General features: G+C 39.6%; 1 protein-coding gene across 1 annotated transcript in view; it reads right to left on the reverse strand.

Moving 5' to 3' along the window:
• Window positions 1-23,062, reverse strand: part of oprm1 (opioid receptor, mu 1) — a 171,037-nt gene extending 147,975 nt beyond the window's left edge. Inside the window, exon 1 of the mRNA XM_051924286.1 lies at window positions 22,327-23,062. Coding sequence (XP_051780246.1) covers window positions 22,327-22,556 — 230 coding nt within the window. The 5' untranslated portion in view covers window positions 22,557-23,062. The remainder of the gene's footprint in view (window positions 1-22,326) is intronic.
• Between the last annotated feature and the right edge of the window lie 938 nt (window positions 23,063-24,000).

Consider the following 24,000-nt stretch of genomic DNA (forward strand, 5'->3'; position numbering starts at 1 on the left):
ATCAGCTTAGTCACTCATACAGCTCCCCATCCAAGGGATTCTTGCATCTTAGTGGCCACCTTCTCCAGTCCATCAGCTTATTCAGTCATTTACCTATTCCTTTTCTACTGCTTAACATCATCAAAAGCGAAAAGAGTACAGTGGAACTTCGGTTCACAAACGTCTCTGAACACATACAAATCGGGTTACGACTAAAAAGTTCGCCAAACTTTTGCATCTGTTCACAACTACACACTCAGTATACGAACAAGCCAGTTTCCCTTTTGGTTTGTGCGCGCCAATGATTTCCGCACGTGTTCAGTCTCTCCTGTGCATTCCTTGTGCAGCGAGCGAGTGAGAGAGAAAGTGCGAGCGAGCGAGAGAGACACAGACACACACGCGAGAGAGAGAGACAGACACACATGCGTGTGAGAGAGACACACACAAGCGCGCACGAGAGAGAGACAAACATACACGCACGCGAGAGAGAGACACACACACACGCGAGAGAGAGACACACTCACGCGCATGAAAGAGAGAGAGACACACACACATGCACGAGAGAGAGAGCGAGCGAGAGAGAGAGTGAGGGCTGGCCACATAAGGCCGAGAAGGCAGTTAAAGAATGCACCGGACTTGTTTTTAAAGAGACTGATTCGAGCATTGTTTTAACCTCGTTGTATTTAATGAAGACTTTTTTCTATTGGATTTTAACCTCCACTTCACTTCTGTTTACAGCGATCGGTTCGTAGCGTGCATTGTTGCAATGTTACTTTTCTTGGTTGTTTATTAAATTACAGATTTTTCAAATGTTCATTTTTTCCCCTGTGCTTAAAACTCATTAAAAAAAAGTGTTTTTAGCGAGCGGTTGGTAGGGCTATGGCGCGAACTCTTGCAATGTTAGTTTTCTCTGTTGTTCAAGGTTTTCTCAGTGTTATTTAATGTTTTTACATTTAGTTTACTATTACGCTGTGCATTCTATGGTATAATTAATTATATTTGTGCTTAAAAATCTTTAAAAAAATATATTTACATACAGTTCGTACGGTCTGGAATGGATTAATTGTATTTACATACAGTCCTATGGGGGAAATTACTTCGGGTCACGACCAAATTGGGTTATGACCAGAGTTTTGGAACGAATTACGGTCGTGACCCGAGGTTCCACTGTATATCCTTGCGAGAACTCTGAACGAGTGATAGACAGCTTGATCCTTCAAATGTTTACCAGTGGCCAATACCAGGTTATAATATTCTCTAGCAGTGTTCCTGCTTACAAAGTCTGGTTGAAAAAGTTTGGCCGGAATCTGTTCACCGTCCATGTACAAAGCCAAGAACTCTACATCATTGTGTTTGAAATTGAACAGATTCCTTGTATAAGAACCCGAAAAAGCATCACCAGACATTAAGCAGAATTCATCTTTGTTCCGAACCATTTTAATCTTCACGTCTATACCATTCAATATTAGTTTTTCCTGGAAAAAGAGATCGGTATGTATGGGTCCCAGAAGTTCAACAGTCCTGCTATCGGCCGTATAGGCACTTCTTTTATTAAAACCGGTGTTTTCTCCATCAGGATCTGTCTCTTCCAATTTGTTGTGTGCAAACTGAGAATGAAGAGTCTCCTGGCTGTAATTTAGCAGGCCTTCTAAAACAGCTCTGTAAGGATAACAATTTGAACTCTGCGATATTAGGCAGTCCCCCAAGGTGACATCAACTTGCGAAAACAAACTGGCTATAGGGTAGTTGACAAAGCCGACCTTTGCACCGGCAGTTATGTTAGTCCTGTCAGCGTTCACTATTTTGCCCCTTAGGTGTAGAAGAGTGTTATTCAAGTCAAGGTAATCTTCCCCATTTCCAGCTATGAGAAATTCTACCGGCACTACTTCAGAGAGGGCTGAGAGAGGTGGGACTTCAACATATATACTTTTATCTACACTCGTTTGAGAGAAAGGCACCGTAAACAGGTCCAGTTCAGATTTGACACACTCTTCGGACATTCTGTGTACGAAAGTCATCTTCTCTTGAAAAATGTCTCTCTTCTTCTTTTTGCTTGCTTTAGGTTTGTTCTTCTTCTGATGACGTTTAGAAAATGCTGTAAAAATAATGCGCCTTGCCTTTTTAACTGGCGGGGCCTCACGCGATCCCGGTGGTCTCTTGCATTTTGTCTTTCTCATTACAATCAAGCCCGCTCCCTCCTGCTTTTCTCAAACTCCACCAGCCGCACTTAATATAGCCCCGGTGATCACATCTTTTACAATATTTTTAGCAGCGGATTTGATGTGTGGTTTTGCAATGTCAAAGCCTTTTTTCAGGAGAGGTAAAGCTCTTCTAAACAACCCTCGAAATATACCTCCAATCCCACCGCCATACATTACAGGGGATCCAGAGAATCCCGGTAACCCATTACCTGCTTGGGTCTGGTAATATTGTATGTATGGCGTCGGGTCCTGGTAACACCTCATTGTCTCAGTCATGCATACAATGCCTGACGGGTCTGAAATGCAACTTTAATATGACCATACCAAACTGAAATGGCACGTTTTTGTTCTTGTCCATCTTTATTTCAATAGCTACTGTGTCAAAATGATTCTTGCTGACCGGTGCATAATGAGGTTTGTCGTATGTGATGGTAGTAATTTTATTCGCTTGATCCTCTATATGAACGCACCTCAAAAGGGGCACATAGCTGTCTCCGACTCTCTGATGAGATACAATGTCCCCATACATGGACAACGTGTAAAAGCCTGCCCTGATGTCAGCAGGGAAAGGAGCCTTGTAAGTTAACCCCTGAGTCAGATCAGGATCCGCTCCTAATATTTGACCCAGCTGTCCTTTTAAGTGTATAGTTTCATCCTTTTCGCCCGGTACCACGTAGACTCTTCTTTTCACCGCATTATAACTGAATTTCACAGGATTCTCAGAAGGGACAGTTCCAGCTGCAACATTCATCAAAGTGAGTAGGCTTGAGGTTGTCGAATTCATAAAAGACAGTAGGTCGTGAATACCTTCGTAATACCCGCATGGAATGTACAGTAGAAATATTTTTTTATCCCTGGAGCTGAAACGTAGAATTCGTTATCCGGTTTGTCTATGGTATTCCACATGTGTGGGTATTGCATTTCTGCTAGACCGACTTCCCAAGAACCTTCTAATTCTATGGGTTTAGCAAGCTTTGTTGTGAAATTGGAAATTGTATTGTTAGGGAAAATGTCTGAGGAAGTATTGCTAGGTAGAGTCACAAAAAAACTTTTGCACTCCATCGTATACTGCGAGAGAATAATGAGCCAATTAGAAGCTTTCTGGATTTTATTGAACATCTTGGGCTTGGCCCACTGGTATCCAACTGTTAAATTTTTCTGGCTATCCGAGCCATTTGACTAAAATGAGTCATTTTTTATTCTTAACTTTCCTAGCCAGTATTTTTTTGATCCTGTAAACGTCTGTGGAATTGATTTTAATTTTCTGCAATTCAGGGTCGTAAAAGGATCCTATGATCTCTTCACCATCGTAATCTTTCAGTTTGTACACAGCCAGTGCCCTAGGTACAAGCTTAGATACGGTAAAGATTTCATCTGAAAATGTTTGTTCATAACCTTTCGCAAAAGGATGTCTGGTTTTAGACACCCTAACTGTGTCTCCTACTTTAAACTTAAACAGCGGTGGACCCAGGGAGTTGGCTACGTCATACAAGTTTTTGAAAACTTTCCAGGAATTTAATGTGTTTACCTCAGAAGGAGCCATTTTTATGCTTCTATGATAACTTTTGTTGTAAGAGTATACTAGATCCGACAATTTATCAATGTAGGTTCTTGTATGATATGCACTGAAATATTTCCACATTTTAGATTTTAGTGTGTGGTTAAATCTCTCCACCATGGATACCTTTAATTCGTTTCCTGTGGTGAAATGTTTTATTCCGATCTTCTTTAACAGCTTTTGAACATCTTGGTTGAAAAACTCTTTCCCCTTATCGGTCTGGAGCTTCTTTGGAGTTCTCCGGTGTTCAGAATGTCTTGGAAGGCTCTTGTCACTTCCTTGCCCGTTTTGTTCTTCAGGGGCCGTACCCATGCATACTTAGAAAGTATGTTGATACAGGTTAACAAATATTTATAACCCCGGTTATGCTCGGACACATTTGACATGTCCGCTAAATCCATCTGCCATTGCGAGTCTATATTAGATACATAAACCTTATTTCTCCTAAAATGCCTTCTAGCGGGTTTGTGAATTGTATAAGAATATTGACCGGATAACCAATCCGATACCTGATGGTCATTTCTTTTCTGACCCGAAACCTCAAGAGCTCTTTTCAAAGAGTCTTTTCCCCCAAAGCTGCCAAGATTTGCCAGATTATAATAAACTTTTTTCATGTAACCCTCCATCCTTGATGGTGAGTTTTGGTTTAAACCTCAATGGTTTAAAAATCAAATGGTGCTTTATTAATAATTTTCAAAAGCAATATTAAAATTCAGAGATGTTTTACCAACCACTTCAAAACATAATATTACAACTAAACAGTATGATTAAAAACAGACAAAAAAATGTTATAGGTCCATTCAGTTCAGAAACTTCATCTGATTTTTCTATGTCGTATTCCCTGTAAAACCCCAAAGGTACATCCGTCATATCAGGTACAGAAAAATGGTGTTTAGAGAAAGCATCGGCTACTTCACGTATTTTTGAGTAAGAGTCATCGTCCATGTTATGAAAGGCTTGTACAATAGCCTCATTAATAGAATGTTCATTTTTCAAGTCGTTGACAGCATTTTGTACAAATGCGTGAACTTGTGTAAAGGCAGAAAGATGCTGAAGCAACCCAGAGTCTTTATGACCAGGCTCCTGAGCCACGGTTTGCGGAAAACAGTCAAAATCTCTTGAAAGCGGCCAACTCGATAAACAGAGTCAGGTTCAAACAGGTATGCTGCATCTAGCTGGGGTGATCTATTAAACACCCCTGACAGGTACTTTTTAGGTCCCGATCAACTATTATATCCAGCAGAGCCACAATCAAACTCTTTACCAGCTTCAGAGCCTTTTAAAATGTTTCAACCAAGGGTCCGTCAGTTTGTTCAAGGTCCATACCCGCATAATCAGCATCTTTGGGTGATATTTTCCAAGCGGTCAGAGCCTCTGCCAGTTCGTCCATGTTGCATGGCCTGAATGGCTATCTCCTCAACCCCTGTTAGGCACCCCAGAACATCATCAGCAAGTACAAAAATGTCAGGTACTGTGCGGTTCTCCAGGAGACTGTCCGACCAATACATACCATCAGGGGCAGATAACTGAGGCTCAGGCCAATAGATCTGGTCAGTTGAAGGCATAAAAAGGTCCGGCCAAGACGGCTTGTCTGGAGGCAAACTGTTAGGCACAGAGTACCCGAAGTTGGGCAAGATATCATCACGCCAAAACAGGCAATCGGAGGGTGCCGTCTGTCCCATAGACCAACATGCCTGATCAGGAGCATAGCCAGAGAGGTGCTGGTTGTTAACTGGCCAAAACACATCGTTGGCTGTCAGTATCTGGTCTGGAGCAGAGTAGATGGGTTGTAGGTTACCTTTGGTCATCATTTAGTCTGGAGCAGAGTAGGCGGGGTTGGTTTGAGGGTTAGCTGGCCAAAACTGGTAATCAGCGGCGGCTGTCTGTTCCACACTACCATAGATCGGCTCTTCGGAACGCATCAAAGTGTGAAGGACTTCTGACATCTCAGAATCCGAGAGAACAGGGAGACGCCCGGTCCAGTTATCAACGGCTTCTAGGAGCTCAGCTTCAGTAGGGTAGTTAGTTGAAGACATTTCAAGATCGCTTTAGGTTAATGTAATTTATGAAAGAAGACTGCTGTATTTATTTCCACTTACTCAGGAATGGGTGTTTCCCAATTTTCTTCCTCCTCCTCCGCGCTTGAATTATTCAACAGGCAAATCTCCTCCTCTAAAAACAATGGCTCCAATTTTCTTTTAATTCTTTTCATTTGGTCAGACAGTTTTCCTTGATGAATAGCCTCATCAATATTTGGAATAAGAGATTTAAAAAAAAGTCCAGTCTTTTATAGAAAAATGAATTTCACTTACATGTTCCTTTATCTCTTTCCTTGATATGCCTCCCCCTCTTCATGACCGTCCTCTTTATATTCAGGAAGGATAGGCTCCTTATTGGAAACAAGCACCTTGAGATGTCCTCGAGTATTTCTTTTTACTTCTACCCTGCACAAAGCACAATTAAAATCGTACCAAGCTGAGCTGAATCGAGGGTCCTGTAACTCAAGCATTTTGGAAACTGTTTGTTTTCAGTTTCTTAGGAGCATTCATAAGACATTCCATTCTATCTGCTTTTGGGTGTCGTGGCATTTTCACTAAATGACTAGAGTTTTATACAAGAACTCTTTCGTTTCCTGCCACTGTCGGGTGGAGCAACACACCTCTCCACTAACCCTATAGGCGGTTAGAGAGAAACAAAGGCGTACCTCGTGGGTGTGGGAATTGTTAATGGGGAGTGATAAGGGCACTGTTTACAAAAGAACCACCCTAAAAGGCGGGGTTTAGAGATTATCAATTCTGACAGTGGTCCAACCCTTCATTACCCATCCCCACCCCTAGGGGCGGGGGATATTTCATAAATTATATTTTCATATTTTCATATTTCATATATCATATTTTGGGGGTGGGGCTTAAGGTCATCAATCATCACTTTGACAGTTCCTTTCTGATAGTACTACTAACTCTTGTCTGTTCTCCACAAGCCACCTTTCCAGATTGTGAGTTTATGGCCTTTGCTTGTACATCATGCAGCAGATTGTTTAACAGGTGTCTGTAGAATTGACCTTACTTGAATCTCTTACTAGTTAATTAAAAATGAATTTTATTAATTAATTATCCCTCCATGTCAATAATGTGTGTCCTTTTTCTTACTGCTCTCCACATCATTGCAAACTTTCTTTTATATCATTTCATTTGCAGCCCAGTGTTCAGCAGAATTAATTCTATATTAGAAACATTTTATTTTTATTTAAAAAGATAACATTTTTAACCATTCTGATACATTTCTTTTTTGCTGATGCAGCTTTAAACATTTATGGAGTTACTTATAAGAAAGTTCTTTATAGATGCTTTCAGCCAAGGAAGATCTTAATTTCTAACCATAATTAAATTTTTTAGAATTTCATGTAGCTGTTCATCAGTAATCATGTTATAAAAATGAGTGCATATTCTCCTTCCAGATTCCACTCTCAGAAATTTAGATAATTTTCTCCTGCACTGGAGATTTGCACACATCAATCACCTGCATGTTCATGGTATTATATTTAATCACATTAACAGAATTCTTTCAGCACAGAAATCTCACTTTTCATTTACATGTATAAATATCACTTACTTTCTTGTTATTTAATTCTACAATTCATTATCCTGAACTTTATGTCATTTATAGACAATGCATTTTGGGTTCCAAATTGGTAATCTAGATTTTTCATTTTTCCCAGACTCATTAAATTGCCATAAATATCACCATAGCTAATCTTGGGCCATGTGCACTACCTACCAACTAATGAAACAGGTTTACCATTTTTTCATGAACATAGCAAATGTAACATTTTACTAAAACAAATGTACTTTATTTCCTTTTGCAATCCCTCCAATACTAATTCCATGATATATGTTGGTTTTACACTTATATCTTTCTTTTTCAAAACTGTAAAACTGTTAAAAACAAAAGTGGTCACACATCACTGGATATTAATCTTTTAATTTTCTGCTCTCTATGAGCATAGCTTACTTGTATATCACTTTTCCAAATTATTCAATCTATTTAGGAGCAGCTTCCACTTCTGATATCAGAATGATTTTATGTAATTAAACAATTCAAATGTTGCACATCAAATGCATAACAGTTGTGCCATATACATAGACTACAGGTCTGCAATAGGTTTGTGAAAATCTTACATCTTACAAGTTTCAGGGATTGAAGAAAACATGATCATCATTCATATCTCCTTTATTCTTTCCTTCCTTCAACAGAGGATTTTACCAAAATATATTGGCAGTCAATTTAGGCTTTATGCTTACCAATCAATATAAATACAATCTAATTGATACTTTGCTAGATTTCGTTATCAAAGAATGACACTGTCATTTGTATGTTCACCTTAAAGACTGAAAGCAATGTGAAGTCAGAGGAAAAAAACTATTCACCCTTGGGCGACTGCTTAGGACTGCTGACAGTTTGACACTGGCTGTTAATCAGGTGTATGATGATCCAGCGCTAACTGCTATGATCCATGTGCTGATCAGAGCCCTTATTGACCTCGCTGCTTTTTTGAATGTGCAGGATTTACATAAAATTCAGTACTATTTTTTGTCATTCTTTGTACTATAACTGATGTTTTTTTGTAAATGTACTAATGTTTGAATTAGATGCTATTAACATTAGGAATGGAGGCATATGTCTGCCATGAATTTGGATTGATGGTTCATTTTGCAGTGTTATGCTATTTTGTAAGTGTTATACACAAGCACATCATTGTTTCTGATGCCTTCACTGTTCCTTATTACATGATACTGTTTATAAACAGCACACACCCATCTCTCTCTTTTTCATTTTCATGTTTGATCAAATGCTAAAAAAAGTTCAATAATCTGAATTAAGCAAGGCCAATGGTTGTTTTTATGAATCCAACAATAAGAAAATGTGCTGAATCAGTTCCGACACAATTCAGTCTCCTGAACCTTAACAATGGTGTGAAAACTTGTTAAGGCAATGGGACACTTTGTTAATTTACTGAACAAGCGATCAATAATATATTATCTGAATGTATTGCATTCTGTGGATAAGTTCTTCACAACCATTATAGTCAGATTTGTTTCATTTGTAGGTTATTCATTTCCTTTTTCAGTATTATATGACAAAAATATCCTAACTCAATTTAAATGTACAGCATCCATGAGTATGGAGACAAAGATCTAAAATTGTTTTTTTTTTCAATGAATGGTATAAGCAGTCGGAATTTAGGATGAAGATGAAGCAAAACTACATAATATCATCTTTTATTTTTAGCTATTTCACTTAAAAAAATGCTTTAATGTTTCAGAATACACAACTCTGCAGAAAAGAAAAAAAAAGTGGATGACTGAACACAAAGACAATCATATCTAAGAAACTGGGCATAACAAATCAAAAATATGTTGAAAAAGAAAGAAACCACTGCTGTTATTAACAAATGACTGATTCAGCCAAGGGAATTAAAGAGGATGGCAAGATAACTGTCAGAGAAGAAAATCTACTACTACAAACCCATAAATTCCACAATGCTTCATAACCTACTGTTCATACATCACCATGTATAGAAATTAGAATTTGCTACTTGGCCAATCTGGCCGAGTGCAAGTCTATGAGTAAGTGTGTCACATGATGGTCTTGCACCAGAGATGGACACACCTATTGGATATAGTGGTTGTTTTCTTTGATTCTGGGTCATGTTAAACAGGTTTTAAAATGGAAAGAGGAAAAGTACACAAATTAACGAAACAAGTTCTGGAGCAAAGTGTTTTGGATAGATGGAAAAAAAGGTATGGGCAGCACGGTGGTGCAGTGGTAGCGCTGCTCCCTTGCAGTAAGGAGACCTGGGTTCGCTTCCCGGGTCCTCCCTGCGTGGAGTTTGTATGTTCTCCCCGTGTCTGCGTGGGTTTCCTCCGGGTGCTCCGGTTTCCTCTCACAGTCCAAAGACATGCAGGTTAGGTGCATTGGAGATCCTAAATTGTCCCTAGTGTGTGCTTGGTGTGTGCCCTGCGGTGGGCTGGCACCCTGCCTGGGGTTTGTTCCTGCCTTGCAGACTGTGTTGGCTGGGTTTGGATCCAGCAGACCCCCGTGACCCTGTATTAGGATATAGCGGGTTGGATAATGGATGGAAAAAAGGTAAACCTTGACCAAGGTGATGGCAAGGAGAAAGTGTGGGAATGAAGATTAACTCTTTCAGGGCAGATGTCGACTTTTCTCAAAAGGAGGGGTTGACAGTGGTAATCAACTGTAAACGGTGACAAAATCTGCCGTTATGCTTTAGTTGGACTCTGTTTGCTAGAATGAAAGTTAGGTTCATTGGTTTCACTGAGATTCTCTATGCTTGCATGATTGGCGAGGCGCAAACAACAGCAAAAATGGCACCAACATCTGGCGAGACATCAAAGCAAATGCATAAAGCAAAATACTCTGTGGATGATGTTTTGCATATTCTCTGACTTGTCAGACTCCAATTTTGACACAAGTGATCGGAAATGAATGTGAGGTACCAGCTGATGATGGAGCTGAACAGGTCTGTGTAGCTGACGTGCCTACGGTAATGTTCTCCACTTACAATGACAAGAGGTACAAACCAGATTGCAATGCACTGTGACCACGACTGCCCCACCCCCCACATATGAAGACAGCCTGATAGCCAGTCTGCCACGCATTCAGACATTTTATGTTTATTTCTGTGTGAAACCATTGCTTTGTTTGCCTTGCAGAAAATTGTGTTTTTTGGAAAAAATATTCAGCCCTCAAAGAGTTAATGGGGGCATCACTCATTAAAATAATTATGTTATTACAGAAAAACACACAAGTAAGGTGTGACTCAAACTTAAAACACAAAGTACCAAAGCAAATAAACTGTAAAGAAACCCTACAGTCTTGACCTAACCTAGATAGCAGGGTCTGATGCCTGACTAGCAGGTGAACTTTTTTTTTTTAATTCTCTTCCAAAACAAAGCCCTTCCAACACTACGAAACTCTGCTTTTCACTTCCCAGACTCTTGTATTCTTCTTGCACTCTCTTACCACACTACTTTAATGTCACTCGAGTCCTAACAAACTCAAGCACAAACACATTGGCCACTGGCAGGGAGCAGTTTGAGGATACTTTTGAAATGCAACATATCCTATAAAAGTCCTAGTGATATCCCCCTGAACTGTCTTTGTCAGTCCCATATAACTCTGCTTCCCTAAGCTGTAAATAAATAAGGACCAGGTGAAGTGGTGGTTCCAAGGCTAGGGATCTGTGATGGCAATCGGAAGGTTGCTGGCTTGAATCCCATAAACTTTAGAAGTGACTCTACTCCTTTGGACCCTTGAGCAAGGCCCTTAACCTGCTATTGCTTCATCCTGGGTATGATGTTAATCTGCAATCTGCATCCAGTCCTGCAAGCAGGTCCTCGAATTTACAGGGAAAACTTGGGGTTGGTGGCAGGATTGGCATTCCAGCCACCGTAAAAAAAAATCACACTGTTCCAGTGTGATGCTAAGGTGTCACCCGCTGCATTCAGGTCCCAATCGAGGTGGTCCAGAGTGTGGTGGGTGCGGCCACGCGCTATCAGCGCATGCTCCCAACCTCCAGGCACCCACTGATGCACCCGCGCTGCCTGCCTTCTTTAATATGTAGCAAGGACCCACCTACTCCATATTGGAACTCTCTGCTACCACCTGCTAGTTTGGGGTCAATTCTCTCAACCTCCTGCCAGTCCCCACGCTCTTTCTCTCTTACCCCAGTGGCAATGGTATAATTACTTCTGAGATACCCTATAAACATATAGGGTGCTAGCATTTGTAGAGGGTTCTCCAATTACCAGCGTAGGCTCCAAATATGAAAGATGGACACTGCCATCATGTGTCAACCCAATGACCCTTCTGAACCTGAAAATGTCTTGCATGGTAGGCAATTTTTCACAGAAGAAACTTCAGATTATTTAAATCATCTTAATCCTAACAAAATATGGCATAGGTGATGTCGTGGTTTAGGCTTGTATAACCACTACTGGAACCAAACAAGTCACCTTTACTAATGATGAAACTAATGATTAGAACAGCAAAATAATATCCACAAACAACTTGCTTGGTCAGTTGCAAGAAAATATCTGCAGACTCATTGGGTGCCAAATAATAATTTAACAAGACTAGGGTTAGGGGATGTACAAACCAGTGTGTTTCTTCATGCCAGTCCCAAACCCAGATAAATGGGAAGGGTTACGTCAGGAAGGGCATCCGGTGTAAAATTTTGCCAAATCAATATGCAGACAACAATACAAATTTCCACACCAGATTGGTTAAGCCCCGGGCTAACAACGACCGTCACCAGTACTGTTAGCCAACAGGGTGCTGGGGGAAATTGGGCTACTGTTGGCTGAAGAAGAAGGAAAAGAAAAGGGGAGAGACGTGTCCGGAGGCAGGAGGAGAGGAGGAAGGTAGAGAGTGGAACTGAGGGTAGGAACTTTATTTTTTTTTTTTTTTTTTTTTTTTTTTTTTTTAGTATTCCATGCAATTCTTATTAATATTTTTATTTTATTAATTTTCATTGTAATCATTCCATACAAACAGATCAATTTATAACCCAACAAATTTGAAGACAAATCAAACCCCACCCCTGAGAAGGAGAGCTTAGCTAAAGGAAAATTGCTTTAAGCTTTTTAATAAGGCAACATTAGACAAAAGAAGGGGAGAAGTAAATATCTATATAAATAAGAGATGGAGAAGGGAGTTAAATGCAATAATAGTTAATTCTCTTATTCTAAAATAATATTGATTAAATCCTGCCAAGTTTTGAAAAAATTTTGTACAGATCCTCTAACTGAAAATTTGATTTTTTCCAATTTCAAATAATATAAAACATCAGTTTCCCACTGACTTATAAGAGGAGAATTAGGATTCTTCCAATTTAACAAAATAAGTCTGCGTGCCAAGAGTGTAGTGAATGCAATCACCGTTTGTTTGTCCTTCTCCAATTCAAGTCCATCTGGAAGGACACCAAACACAGCTGTTAATGGGTTAGGAGGGATTGTGATACTAAGGCTGTCTGAGAGGCACTTAAAAATTTTTGTCCAAAATGATGTTAGTTTGGTGCAGGCCCAGAACATGTGACCCAGTGAGGGTAGGAACTTTAAATGTTGTCAGTATGACTGGTAAGGGGGAGAGTTAACAGATATGATGGAGAGAAGGAAGGTTGATATATTGTGCGTGCAAGAGACTAAATGGAAGGGGAGTAAGGCCAGGTGGATCAGAGGTGGATTCAAATTGTTATATCATGGTGTGGATAGGAGGAGAAACGGAGTAGGGGTTATTCTGAAGGAACAGTATGTCAGGAGTGTTTTGGAGGTGAAAAGAGTGTCAGGCAGAGTAATGATTATGAAGCTGGAAATTGGAGGTGTGATGATGAAGGTTGTTAGTGCATATGGCCTGCAAGTTGGGTGTGCAATGGATGAGAAAGAAGATATTTGGAAAGAGATGGATGAAGTGATGAACAGTGTACCCAAGGGACAGAAAGTGGTGATTGGAGCCTATTTCAATGGACATGTTGGTGAAGGGAACAGAGTAATGAGGAGGTGATGGGTAGATTTGGTGTCAAGGAGAGGAATGAAGAAGGTCAGAGAGATAGTGGATTTTGCAAAAAGGATGAACATGGCTGTGGTGAAAACATATTTTAAGAAGAGGGAGGAACATAGGGTTATGTACAAGAGTGGAGGAAGATGCACACAGGTAGATTACATTTCTGCAGAAGAGTCAATATGAAGAAGATTGAAGACTGCAAAGTGTTGGCAGGGGAAAGTGTAGTTAAGCAGCCTAGGATGGTGGTCTGTAGGATGATGTTGGAGATCAAGAAGAGGAAGAGAGTGAGGGCAGAGCCAAGGATCAAATGGTGGAAGTTGAAAAAGGAAGACTGCAAGGTTGAGATTAGGGAGAAAGTGAGACAGGCACTGGGTGGTAGTGAAGAGTTATCAGACAGTTGGACAAGTGCAGCAGATGTAGTAAGGGTGACAGCAAGAAGGGTACTTGGTGTGACATCTGGACAGAGGAATGAGGAAAAGGAAACCTGGTGGTGGAATGGGGAAGTACAGGAGAGTATACAGAGGAAGAGGATGGCAAAGAAGAAGTGGGATAGTCAGAGATGCAGAAAGTAGACAAGAGTACAAGGAGATAAGGCGCAAGGTGAAAAGAGAGGTGGCGAAGGCTAAAGAAAAGGTGTATGATGAGCTGTATGAGAGGTTGGACATTAAGGAGGGAGAAAAGGACCTGTACCGATTGGCTAGACAGAGGGACTGAGCTGGGAAAGATGTGCAGCAGGTTAGAGTAATAAAGGATAAAGATGGAAACATACTCACAAGCGAGGAGAGTGTGTTGACCAGATGGAAAGAGTACTTTGAGAGGCTGATGAATGAAGAGAACGAGAGAGAGAAAAGAGGTTGGATGATGTGGAGATAGTGAATCAGGAAGTGCAACGGATTAGCAAGGAGGAAGTATGGACAGCTATGAAGAGGATGAAGAATGGAAAAGCCGTTGGTCCAGATAACATACCTGTGGAAGCATGGAGGTGTTTAGGAGAGATGGCAGTGGAGTTTTTAACCAGATTGTTTAATGGAATCTTGGAAAGTGAGAGGATGCCTGAGGAGTGGAGAAGAAGTGTACTGGTGCCGATATTTAAGAATAAGGGGGATGTGCAGGACTGTAGTAACTACAGGGGGATAAAATTGATGAGCCACAGCATGAAGTTATGGGAAAGAGTAGTGAAAGCTAGGTTAAGAAGTGAGGTGATGATTAGTGAGCTGCAGTATGGTTTCATGCCAAGAAAGAGCACCACAGATGCTATGTTTGCTCTGAGGGTGTTGATGGAGAAGTATAGAGAAGGCCAGAACGATTTGTATTGCGTCTTTGTGGATCTGGAGAAAGAATATGTCAGGATGCCTCGAGAGGAGTTGTGGTATTGTATGAGGAAGTCGGGAGTGGCAGAAAAGTATGTAAGAGTTGTACAGGATATGTATAAGGGAAGTGTGACCGCGGTGAGATTTGCAGTAGGAGTGATGGATGCATTCAAGGTGGAGGTGGGATGACATCAGGGATCGGCCTTTTTATTTGCAATGGTGATGGACAGGTTGACAGACGAGATTAGACAGGAGTCCCCGTGGCGTATGATGTTTGCTGATGACATTGTGATCTGTAGCGATAGTAGGGAGCAGGTATGCTCTAGAGAGGAGAGGAATGAAGGTCAGTAGGAACAAGACATAATACATGTGTGTAAATGAGACGGAAATCAGTGGAATGGTGAGGATGCAAGGAGTGTAGTTGGCGAAGGTGGATGAGTTTAAATACTTGGGATCAACAGTACAGAGTAATGGGGATTGTGGAAGAGAGGTGAAAAAGAGAGTGCAGAAAGAGTGGAATGGGTGGAGAAGAGTGTCAGGAGTGATTTGTGACAGACGGATATCAGCAAGAGTGAAAGGGAAGGTCTACAGGACAGTAGTGAGACCAGCTATGTTATATGGGTTGGAGACAATGGCACTGACCAGAAAGCAGGGGACAGAGCTGGAGGTAGCAGAGTTAAAGATGCTAAGATTTGCATTGGGTGTGACAGGGATGGATAGGATTACATTAGAGGGTCAGCTCAAGTTGGATGGTTGGGAGACAAAGTCAGAGAGGCAAGATTGCGTTGGTTTGGACATGTGCAGAGGAGAGATGCTGGGTATATTGGGAGAAGGATGCTAAGGATAGAGCTGCCAGGCAAGAGAAAAAAGGAAGGCCTAAGAGAAGGTTTATGGATATGTTGAGAGAGAACATGCAGGTGATGGGTGTAACAGAGCAAGATGCAGAGGACAGAAAGATATGGAAGAAGATAATCCGCTGTGGCAACCCCTAACGGGAGCAGCCGAATGAAGAAGAAGAAGAAGAAGATGACCCAAAACTTTCTCTCCTGATTTAAAATCCAATCTAACTTGTGTCTGACTGATGGATAGGAGAATGAAGTCAGAAGCATTCCATAATAATAAGGGCTCTTGGAAATGCCTAGAAATATCAACTTACAGTAAAAGTATAAGACAACAGTTTTGTGAACTTACTGGTTTACCAGATTGATGCCGTTTCTTGGCATAAAAGGTTTTAGACTAATTTTAGTCCCAACACTTATGTTAACATGGAAAAGGGAATGCCACACCAAAGGGAAGTATTACTCTCAATCATTGAAAACAAATATGTGTACGATACTTTTCAGAATGTCACCTAATTCATACCCTGAAATTAAATCCTAGCACCTTCCAAAACTCAACACCTCAAGCACCACACAACTCATGAGAAATAAAAAAACCACAGTACTTTTGCCTCAAATTCATCTTTTTCATTTCACATCTGAATTATAAAAATACAAATGTTCAATTCACTGTCCCAGAAATTAATTAAATAAGCCAGATTTGGTCTAATGACTTGATTCTGGATACTGTGAACAAGGAGGCTAAACTTCCACTGTCTCAGGACTATCTGTATAAATATGTATAGTGTATTTAGCAATCACATATTACCCCAATATTATTTCTATCCATATACTTTCTTACCCAAATATCTGTTTCAGGGGCTCAGAAACATGAATCCATTTAGTGTATGACAATACAAAATTCATCCCTCCATTCATTCATTATTGGAAGGCATTTATTCTAAACGTGGTGTTGGAGTTTTTTCTTTGCAGTATAGATTCTAGATTTTTATGGACACTTTAAATACACAGAAGTAAAACTTCCACCCTTGTTAAAATTCTAGACAAACTTTCAAAAAGAGGTCAACCAATAGACTTTCATGTTTAATTCAGCCTCATTTACTGCTTTTTTGCTTTCAGTCTAAGCAGTTGGATGCATGTTTATCAGACAAATAGCAAAGCTGTCTGTCATTTTCAAGACTGGCAGCAACATAACACTGTGCTGAATCGCTTCTTCTTGCAAGAGGCGGTGCTACCTTCTGTAAAAAGCACTTCTTGTAAACACCATATGTAAAATGTCTAAAAAGGCTGCTAAATACAATTTATGACTGTTTATTCCACCAAATTTGCTGTTCAGAATTAATTTCAGAGAACTTTGGTAAGGTTATTAATTCAAAGTTATAGTACAGTATTAAGTACCTCAATTCCAAGAAACCTCACAATCATTACTGTCTTACTTTGATGAACATTTTGTAATAACCCCTGCAACCCTATATTGGTATAAGAGAAAAGAAAGACGAAAGAGTAAAAAGAACAAAGTTTATCTTTGGCACTGTACCTGCATTCACATTTCTCTATCAGTTTCTATTTTATAGATAGAAAGGCCATAATGGAACTATAGTTGGATTTGGGTTTAAATCCTAGTCTGGCCATCGTTTCTATGGAGTTTGAAGATTCTACTTTGTGTGGCATTTTTGAAAACTCCTGCAATGCCCTATTTATGGGGATTACATATACTGTAAGAAGCATCCACCTGTTTTCTAACTTGCTTATCCGCATCAAAGTTACCAGGAGGAAGTGAATATTCTGGTAGAACTTTGGCATGAGGCTGGAATCAAACCAAGATGGAGCATAAGCCCATCACAGGGGAAACACACTCTTGCTTACCCATACTAGGTCATTTTAGAGGCCCCAACTGACCTGACCAACCCATAAAACAGCTATTAACACAGTCAACATGTGTGGGCAACATGGCTAGAAGGAAGAAATCGGCATATTGCTGGGTATATTAAGTAATATCAAGCCACTTTAGTGTTATCAATTAACTAACTCATATGTCTTTGGAATATGTAAAGGAAAACTACAGTGAGGCCCATGCATTCACACAGAGAATATACAAACTCTATACATGACCAGGCTAGCTGCATAACCGAGCCCCCAAGATCTGTGAAGCAATACCAGCAATAACTATGTCACTATGTAACCTACAATTTTGTACCCATTAATGCACTTTCTGAACCTGATTATACCTAGGCAAAATAATTTATGAAAATTTCTTGCTGCTGGAGCACTGACGTCAGTTGTTAATTTGCCAGATATGTGTTTAAGCAGCACAAACACAACCAAACAAAACCGAAAATTAATGCTGGCCAAAATGAGTTAGCATAGCTTTGATAAAAGTATCTGATCCCACTCAGGGTCAAAAGGATTTGGAGCCTATCCTGGCAGCATCGGCAGAAGGTGGAAGGTAGTCCTAGATAGTTTGGTTGATACTATAGCTTATTTAAATTGACATCTGCACCTGCTCATAATTCATGTGGAAACATTTTTGTTCAATTTCCATCCATCCATCCATTTTCCAACCCGCTGAATCCGAACACAGGGTCACGGGGGTCTGCTGGAGCCAATCCCAGCCAACACAGGGCACAAGGCAGGAAACAATCCTGGGCAGGGTGCCAACCCACCGCAGTTTTGTTCAATTTCAAACTTGCATTTTCTATATTTCATAAATTATAAGCTTAATCTATTTGGACACAGGAATTGAAAAAAAGATCTACTAATCGATTGATTTGCCTTTGCTTCCTTACTGTTGTGCCATAATTGCCTGCACACTGATTAGAACCAAAAAGGTCTCGTGTGTAGGAGTTAGAAAGAACGAGACAGACAGTGTTACACCAGTATAATTACACATCATTCAACACAAGAGCCAGAATATAAATTAAAAGATACTAACTAAAAAAAAAAAAAAAAAAACTTTCTGGTGTAGCAAGATAGTACAGAATTGATTTTAGTCTAGATTTTGAGATCAATATAAGGATGAAACCTTAACAACAACAAAAAAAAGTAATTTATACATTACATTTGATTAGCAAGGACAACCTTGAGCATAGGTCAGCCCCATACCGGATTAGTGTTAACAAGAATCAATGGGTGTATGTGCAAGGCAAGGGAGGAAAGGCTGTCAACCATTCAAATTTAAGTCAAATTGTCAGATGCGGAGCTGGCACAGTGACATTGATCAGAGCTGCAACCTCATGAATCAAGTATTCTGGGTTCAAATCTTGCACCTTGTTGTCTGGGTGAGGTCTCCATGCTCTCCCTTTGTGTGCTCTCCCATTGAGGTTCCTCTGAAATTCCCAAGCATATTCATTTAGGTGGACTGGTGACTCTAAATTGACACAGGGATCGGGTGAGCAAGTGAGTATATAGACTGGTACCTGATGCTAAGATTGAATCTTTCTCAGTAAAATCCAGAATTAGATTAATTGGGTTTAAAATTAGGCATGTTACAAACATCATTTTATTTGAAAAGGTGGGTAACATGAGGGTACAGGGTTTGTGACATATACACTTTAAAATTATATGTATTCCACTGGGATGTCAAGGTGATTATAACTCAAAGTTTTGAACTACTGAGATGCAGGTAAATAGCAGTATTTAAAACTTATTCCAACATCTTTATTTATTAAATCTAACAGAAGCAAACATAAAACTTTTAAATTATTGTCTGTTGATTTCAGAATAAAAATATAGAGCAGCTTTCAAACCAACAGTGAAAGAAGAAAGCATTTATAATTTAGGATTGTCAATGACAACATATCTACCCACAAAGTTTAATAATTCACACTTGAGCATTATTGCTTATTCTAACTTCATTAGAAATATTCTGAAAGAACACAATGTGTCAACACCATTTAGGTTTAAATGGCCTTCTGGGTTTTCTTAACTTTAGGATCCATGCTTATTGAGATTTCATTACAAGACAAGTGCTAAGCATTTTCATTCTGATCCATTTTCTAAACTGTTTATCTAGTTTAAGATTGCAGACAGCCAATGTCCATCCAATTCTCATTATATCACTTACTGTAAAAATAAATGGATACTTCTAGAAGTACAACAACAACATTGTATTTCTTGTATAGCCCAAAATCACACAAGAAATGTCCAAATGAGCTTTAACAGGCACTGTTTTTGACAGCCCCACCCCAGCCTTGACTCCTATGGGCATTTGTTTGCAATACTGCTCCTTTTCTTTTCATATAGCCTATTCATAATTTCACCCAGTTCAGTTCAAATTTTGCATGACTGGTTAAAAACACTAGAAATTGTATGTTGTTATTTAAATTTAAGCTCTTAAGATATGTAACCAACTCTGTATTGTAACAAATGCAAACAACTCAATAAATGATCCTCAAAATAATATTTAAAACTGCATTCCATTAACTATTGTTAATTAATTGTGGAAGAGTATTTGATGTTCCTTTTTTCTATTTCTTAAATGACATTTTTTTCTTAAGCAGACATTTTTTAATAAACACTTGTAAACAATGCACAATATTGCATATTGAAGAAGCTAATGAATATGTCTGTGTCCATTTTAATGTATCCATTTATATTTAATATCAATTATTTCACATTTCCATTGCTCATGCAACACTATAGGTTATTATTATGATGTAAACATAGACTGCCATACTGTATCTAAGGTAAAATAAATGTTGCATATACACTTTATTTCTCTTTATAGCAACATTGTTATTTTTGAACACCTGACAAATCTAAAACATAATCTACAATTAGTAAAAGGTGATGTTTCAACCATTTGGGCTCACTTGTATTATACTGTATATTGTGGATTATTCTTTATTGAACAGATACCTTTATTTAGATTTTGAAAAGGAAACCTTAATACCTCTAATTTGAGTGTAATAGTGTATAAACACTGTTCAAACGTATATATGCATTTAGACGTTATTATAGCATTGTATATATCAACAAATCTTTGCACATCATTTCTCATGCACGCTATAAAATCCCTTCTGATCACTCTATAAAAGTCCAGTTTTGAGCGTCTTGTACAGAAGTGGCATTGTAATCTACCTCTTTGAAGTCTCTCCATGTAAACCACACAAACAGCTTGAATATGGAAGTAAATGACGTGTTAGCACAAGGTTGACATCGCATAAAGCATCTTCTGCAAGTATAGTATTTTCATGAATGAACAGAGTTAACATATTTCACATTTCATTTTTAAATTAAAACTTTTTTTAAAAAATACATCGTTTAAGTTAAGCGTTATTTGGGACAGTTTGGAAGTAAAATGGTGAATACTGTATAAGAAAACGATATATATTACAGCACACTGTGATATTTCACCTTATCTTACTGTCGCCTCTCTTGTTGCCTTAATGGCACGGCCGCATATTTATTGCTAGATTTATGTGTCCTTATTGTAAGTCGTTCTAGCTAAATAAATATTATGAGACTGATACGGCGGGTGACACGGAAAGGAAGTGGTTAGCCTGATACCAGCGGTCACCGCTGATGTGGACTTTTAAAGTTTCCCTGTGCAGTTATGGGTTTTGCCCGAGAGGCTCTGCACCCTCCCACTTGCCCAGGCTGTATGTGCTGGGTTACCTGGCAATTCTAAATTGCTCACATTTGTTTGACCGAGTATAGTCATTAAGGAAATGGCCAGTCATTTTGGTTCCTGTCTTGCAGCACATTCAAACGACACGAGCTATAGTTCCCCGGATTATGGAGTGGAACGTGAGTGTTCAGAAAATATGCAAATAGGCAACCTTGGGTGTATGCTCTTTGCGGTAGTAATGTATTTTCCACTGATCACAGGTGTCAGGCGGGTGGCACCGTGGTCAGCAAAACCGTTCCACAGCTACAGCCGGACACTGTCGGTGTGACAAATCCATACTAAAAGTGAGAAGGGAACCTCCCACATCCTAAAGAACATCTGGACTAGCCCCGTCCAGGACTGGTTCCAGAATTGCATTCAAAGCTGCCGTGATCGGCTCCGTCAAACATTGATTCTCAACTTGATTAAGCCTTAAATGTATTCATGCCATGTTTGCATCTGAGTGGTGATGAAAGTAAACCTTTAATGACTGCGTATTTTCCGAATTACAGTTTGCTTTATTTATAATGCTGAGGCAGTCGCGGCCAAGGAGCGCAGTCCATCCGTCTTATTTCACTCCAGTAGATGGTGCTCCCACTATGCACTGGAACGACCGGAGCCCGCGCAGACGAATTCTGCATAGATACCGACAAGGAAAACAATCATGTCTTTACGATTAATTAAACGTTAATGATGGGTCCCTCAACTACAAGAGCTGCGCGGGACTTTCTCGGAATCTTTTGTCCGTGGCCCCCAAATGACTGCGCTCCTAGTCAGTGTGATTCGGAGTTAAACGCTTCGCTTGAATAATTAATGGTATCACTCTTGATCTTTAGATGACTTGGTATCAACTGATATATGCGATGTACATGTTTATACAAGAACTGTCGAGTTATTGGCAGGGCAATTTGGATGTGTATATTTAGTGTTTGGGAGTGGCTCTTAATTATTGTCACCGCAAAAAATAAACCTTGCTTCCATACACGTGTACTGTAACCTAAGTGCACGACTTAATCGAAAAACAAATCATGCTTATCTATGGACAAAATGATCAGTTGAGAGTATCAAATGATATTATTTTTTGTAAGCCACAGGTGGTTAGCTTGCTTGCCTGCATCGCACACTTACCTAATTCTGATTTGGATCCCTTAATACCTCTTCCTATCCTAGCTAATAAATGCATTGTATCACAACTGATGCTATCTACATACTTGAATATTTAAGGCGCTCATCCGGTAGACCGACTTACCTGATGATGACATACATAACCAGCACGTTTCCGACCAGTCCCACCACACATACTATGGAATACAACGCTGTGATGATGATAGCAATGAGCACGGGAGTTGAACCCTTGTTTACGGCATCTGATCGATCACATCTGTAGGAAATATTACCATCCGCTGCTGACAGGTTCGTGAAATTGCCTTTGCAAAGAAGACTACTGTTAAGAAGCATGTTGCTAGAGAATTGCTCCATCGTAAATATGTCGCTAACGGTTTCCACGATGAGAGGAAAAAAAACACTTCAGGCGTTCAAGTAAATAATCAGTCTAAAGAGTCAGTGGTCTCTCTGACCAACTGCGAGCCCTGAAGCACAGCGCAGTATCGCGTATGCAGCGGCAGACACGATTTGATATGCATACAATAGCATGTAGCGTGCCCGAAGCGCGGCAGCCCCCAGTTACTCAAACAGCGATTACACGGGCTGCTAAATTACGCTAGGCGCTGTGAGCGGGGCATGCCAAAAGCCAACAAGGTGCCTAATGTGTGACTTGAGCTCAGAAAACCAAACCCAAACGAGAAAGCTGGTCATTTTCTCATCGCGATTTCTCATTTTATCAATTTAAATGACGTCATAGTGCAAACCACCTGACCCCAAAGGCACTACTGTACTTGCATTCCAAGTCTACAGAAGCGTGCAAATATTTTTGTCAGCAAATATGTAATTATGTGGAGTGATTCATTTATTTATAGACAACTTTTAGCGCCCGTTACTTTCTTTGAAAAACAGGTTACATTTGTAGGAATAAGTTGAAAAGAAATGCGTATTCTTATGTCAGTCAGCTTTCATGCATGGGCTGACGTTCTGGCTAGATTTGTTTTCGTCCCTGTGATGCTGAAATTTGGATTTAGTGGACTTTAAGGTGGATGTATGTATGCAAGGATTCTTGATCATTCGGCGAAAAGAAACAGTTCAGCGGAAAACGAAAAACAGGAAATTAAATTCTCTGAAGAACTCCCTTCAGTTTTAACGATTTCATAACTTTATTGAAATAGTTTTACGTCTTCAGCCTTTTGCAGCTACAGATTAACAGTTGTCTGCTTTACGCCAACGCTTGCATGCTGTCGCTTTCCTAAAATCCAGTACAAAACACTTAACTTTAACGGAATGAAACTGTGATGACAATTTTTATTCCAGAGGAGCCCAACTTCACTACAGGTTTCTAATATGACTACTTAATCAGAGTCGAATTCCTGCCATTTAAAGACTGCCGTGCTTAACTACAAGAAGATTTCTAGCGTCTTTGTCCGCACAGTCTCCAGAGTCGCAGTAATCTTGTCGCGTGAAACGTGACAGAGACAGGTATTGTTCTTATGACCTTTAGTGCTTACAAAGCATTTACTTTTATTTGCTTTTATAATTTTTATTAACGGCGTTTTACAAGCAAGCAGTTAACATCTGGTGCAGACGTGCATTAGAATGAATTGAGTTCTCTTCTGTATAGGAAACAGAACTAATTGGTCATCAGAATTCTTTGCCTTTAAGAGGAATTTAAACAAAAAAGAAATTTTTATTAGTTTCCGAATATGATATAATTGCAGTTGTGTTAACTAGATTGTTCAAAAGCAATTTACTCAATATTTTATAATAGCTGAACATTCGCCACTCTGCCAAATGAAATTCAAATGAAGAATGCAGA

Source organism: Erpetoichthys calabaricus, chromosome 3 (assembly GCF_900747795.2).
Source record: "Erpetoichthys calabaricus chromosome 3, fErpCal1.3, whole genome shotgun sequence".
In the NCBI taxonomy this organism is placed as follows: Eukaryota; Metazoa; Chordata; class Cladistia; order Polypteriformes; family Polypteridae; genus Erpetoichthys; species Erpetoichthys calabaricus.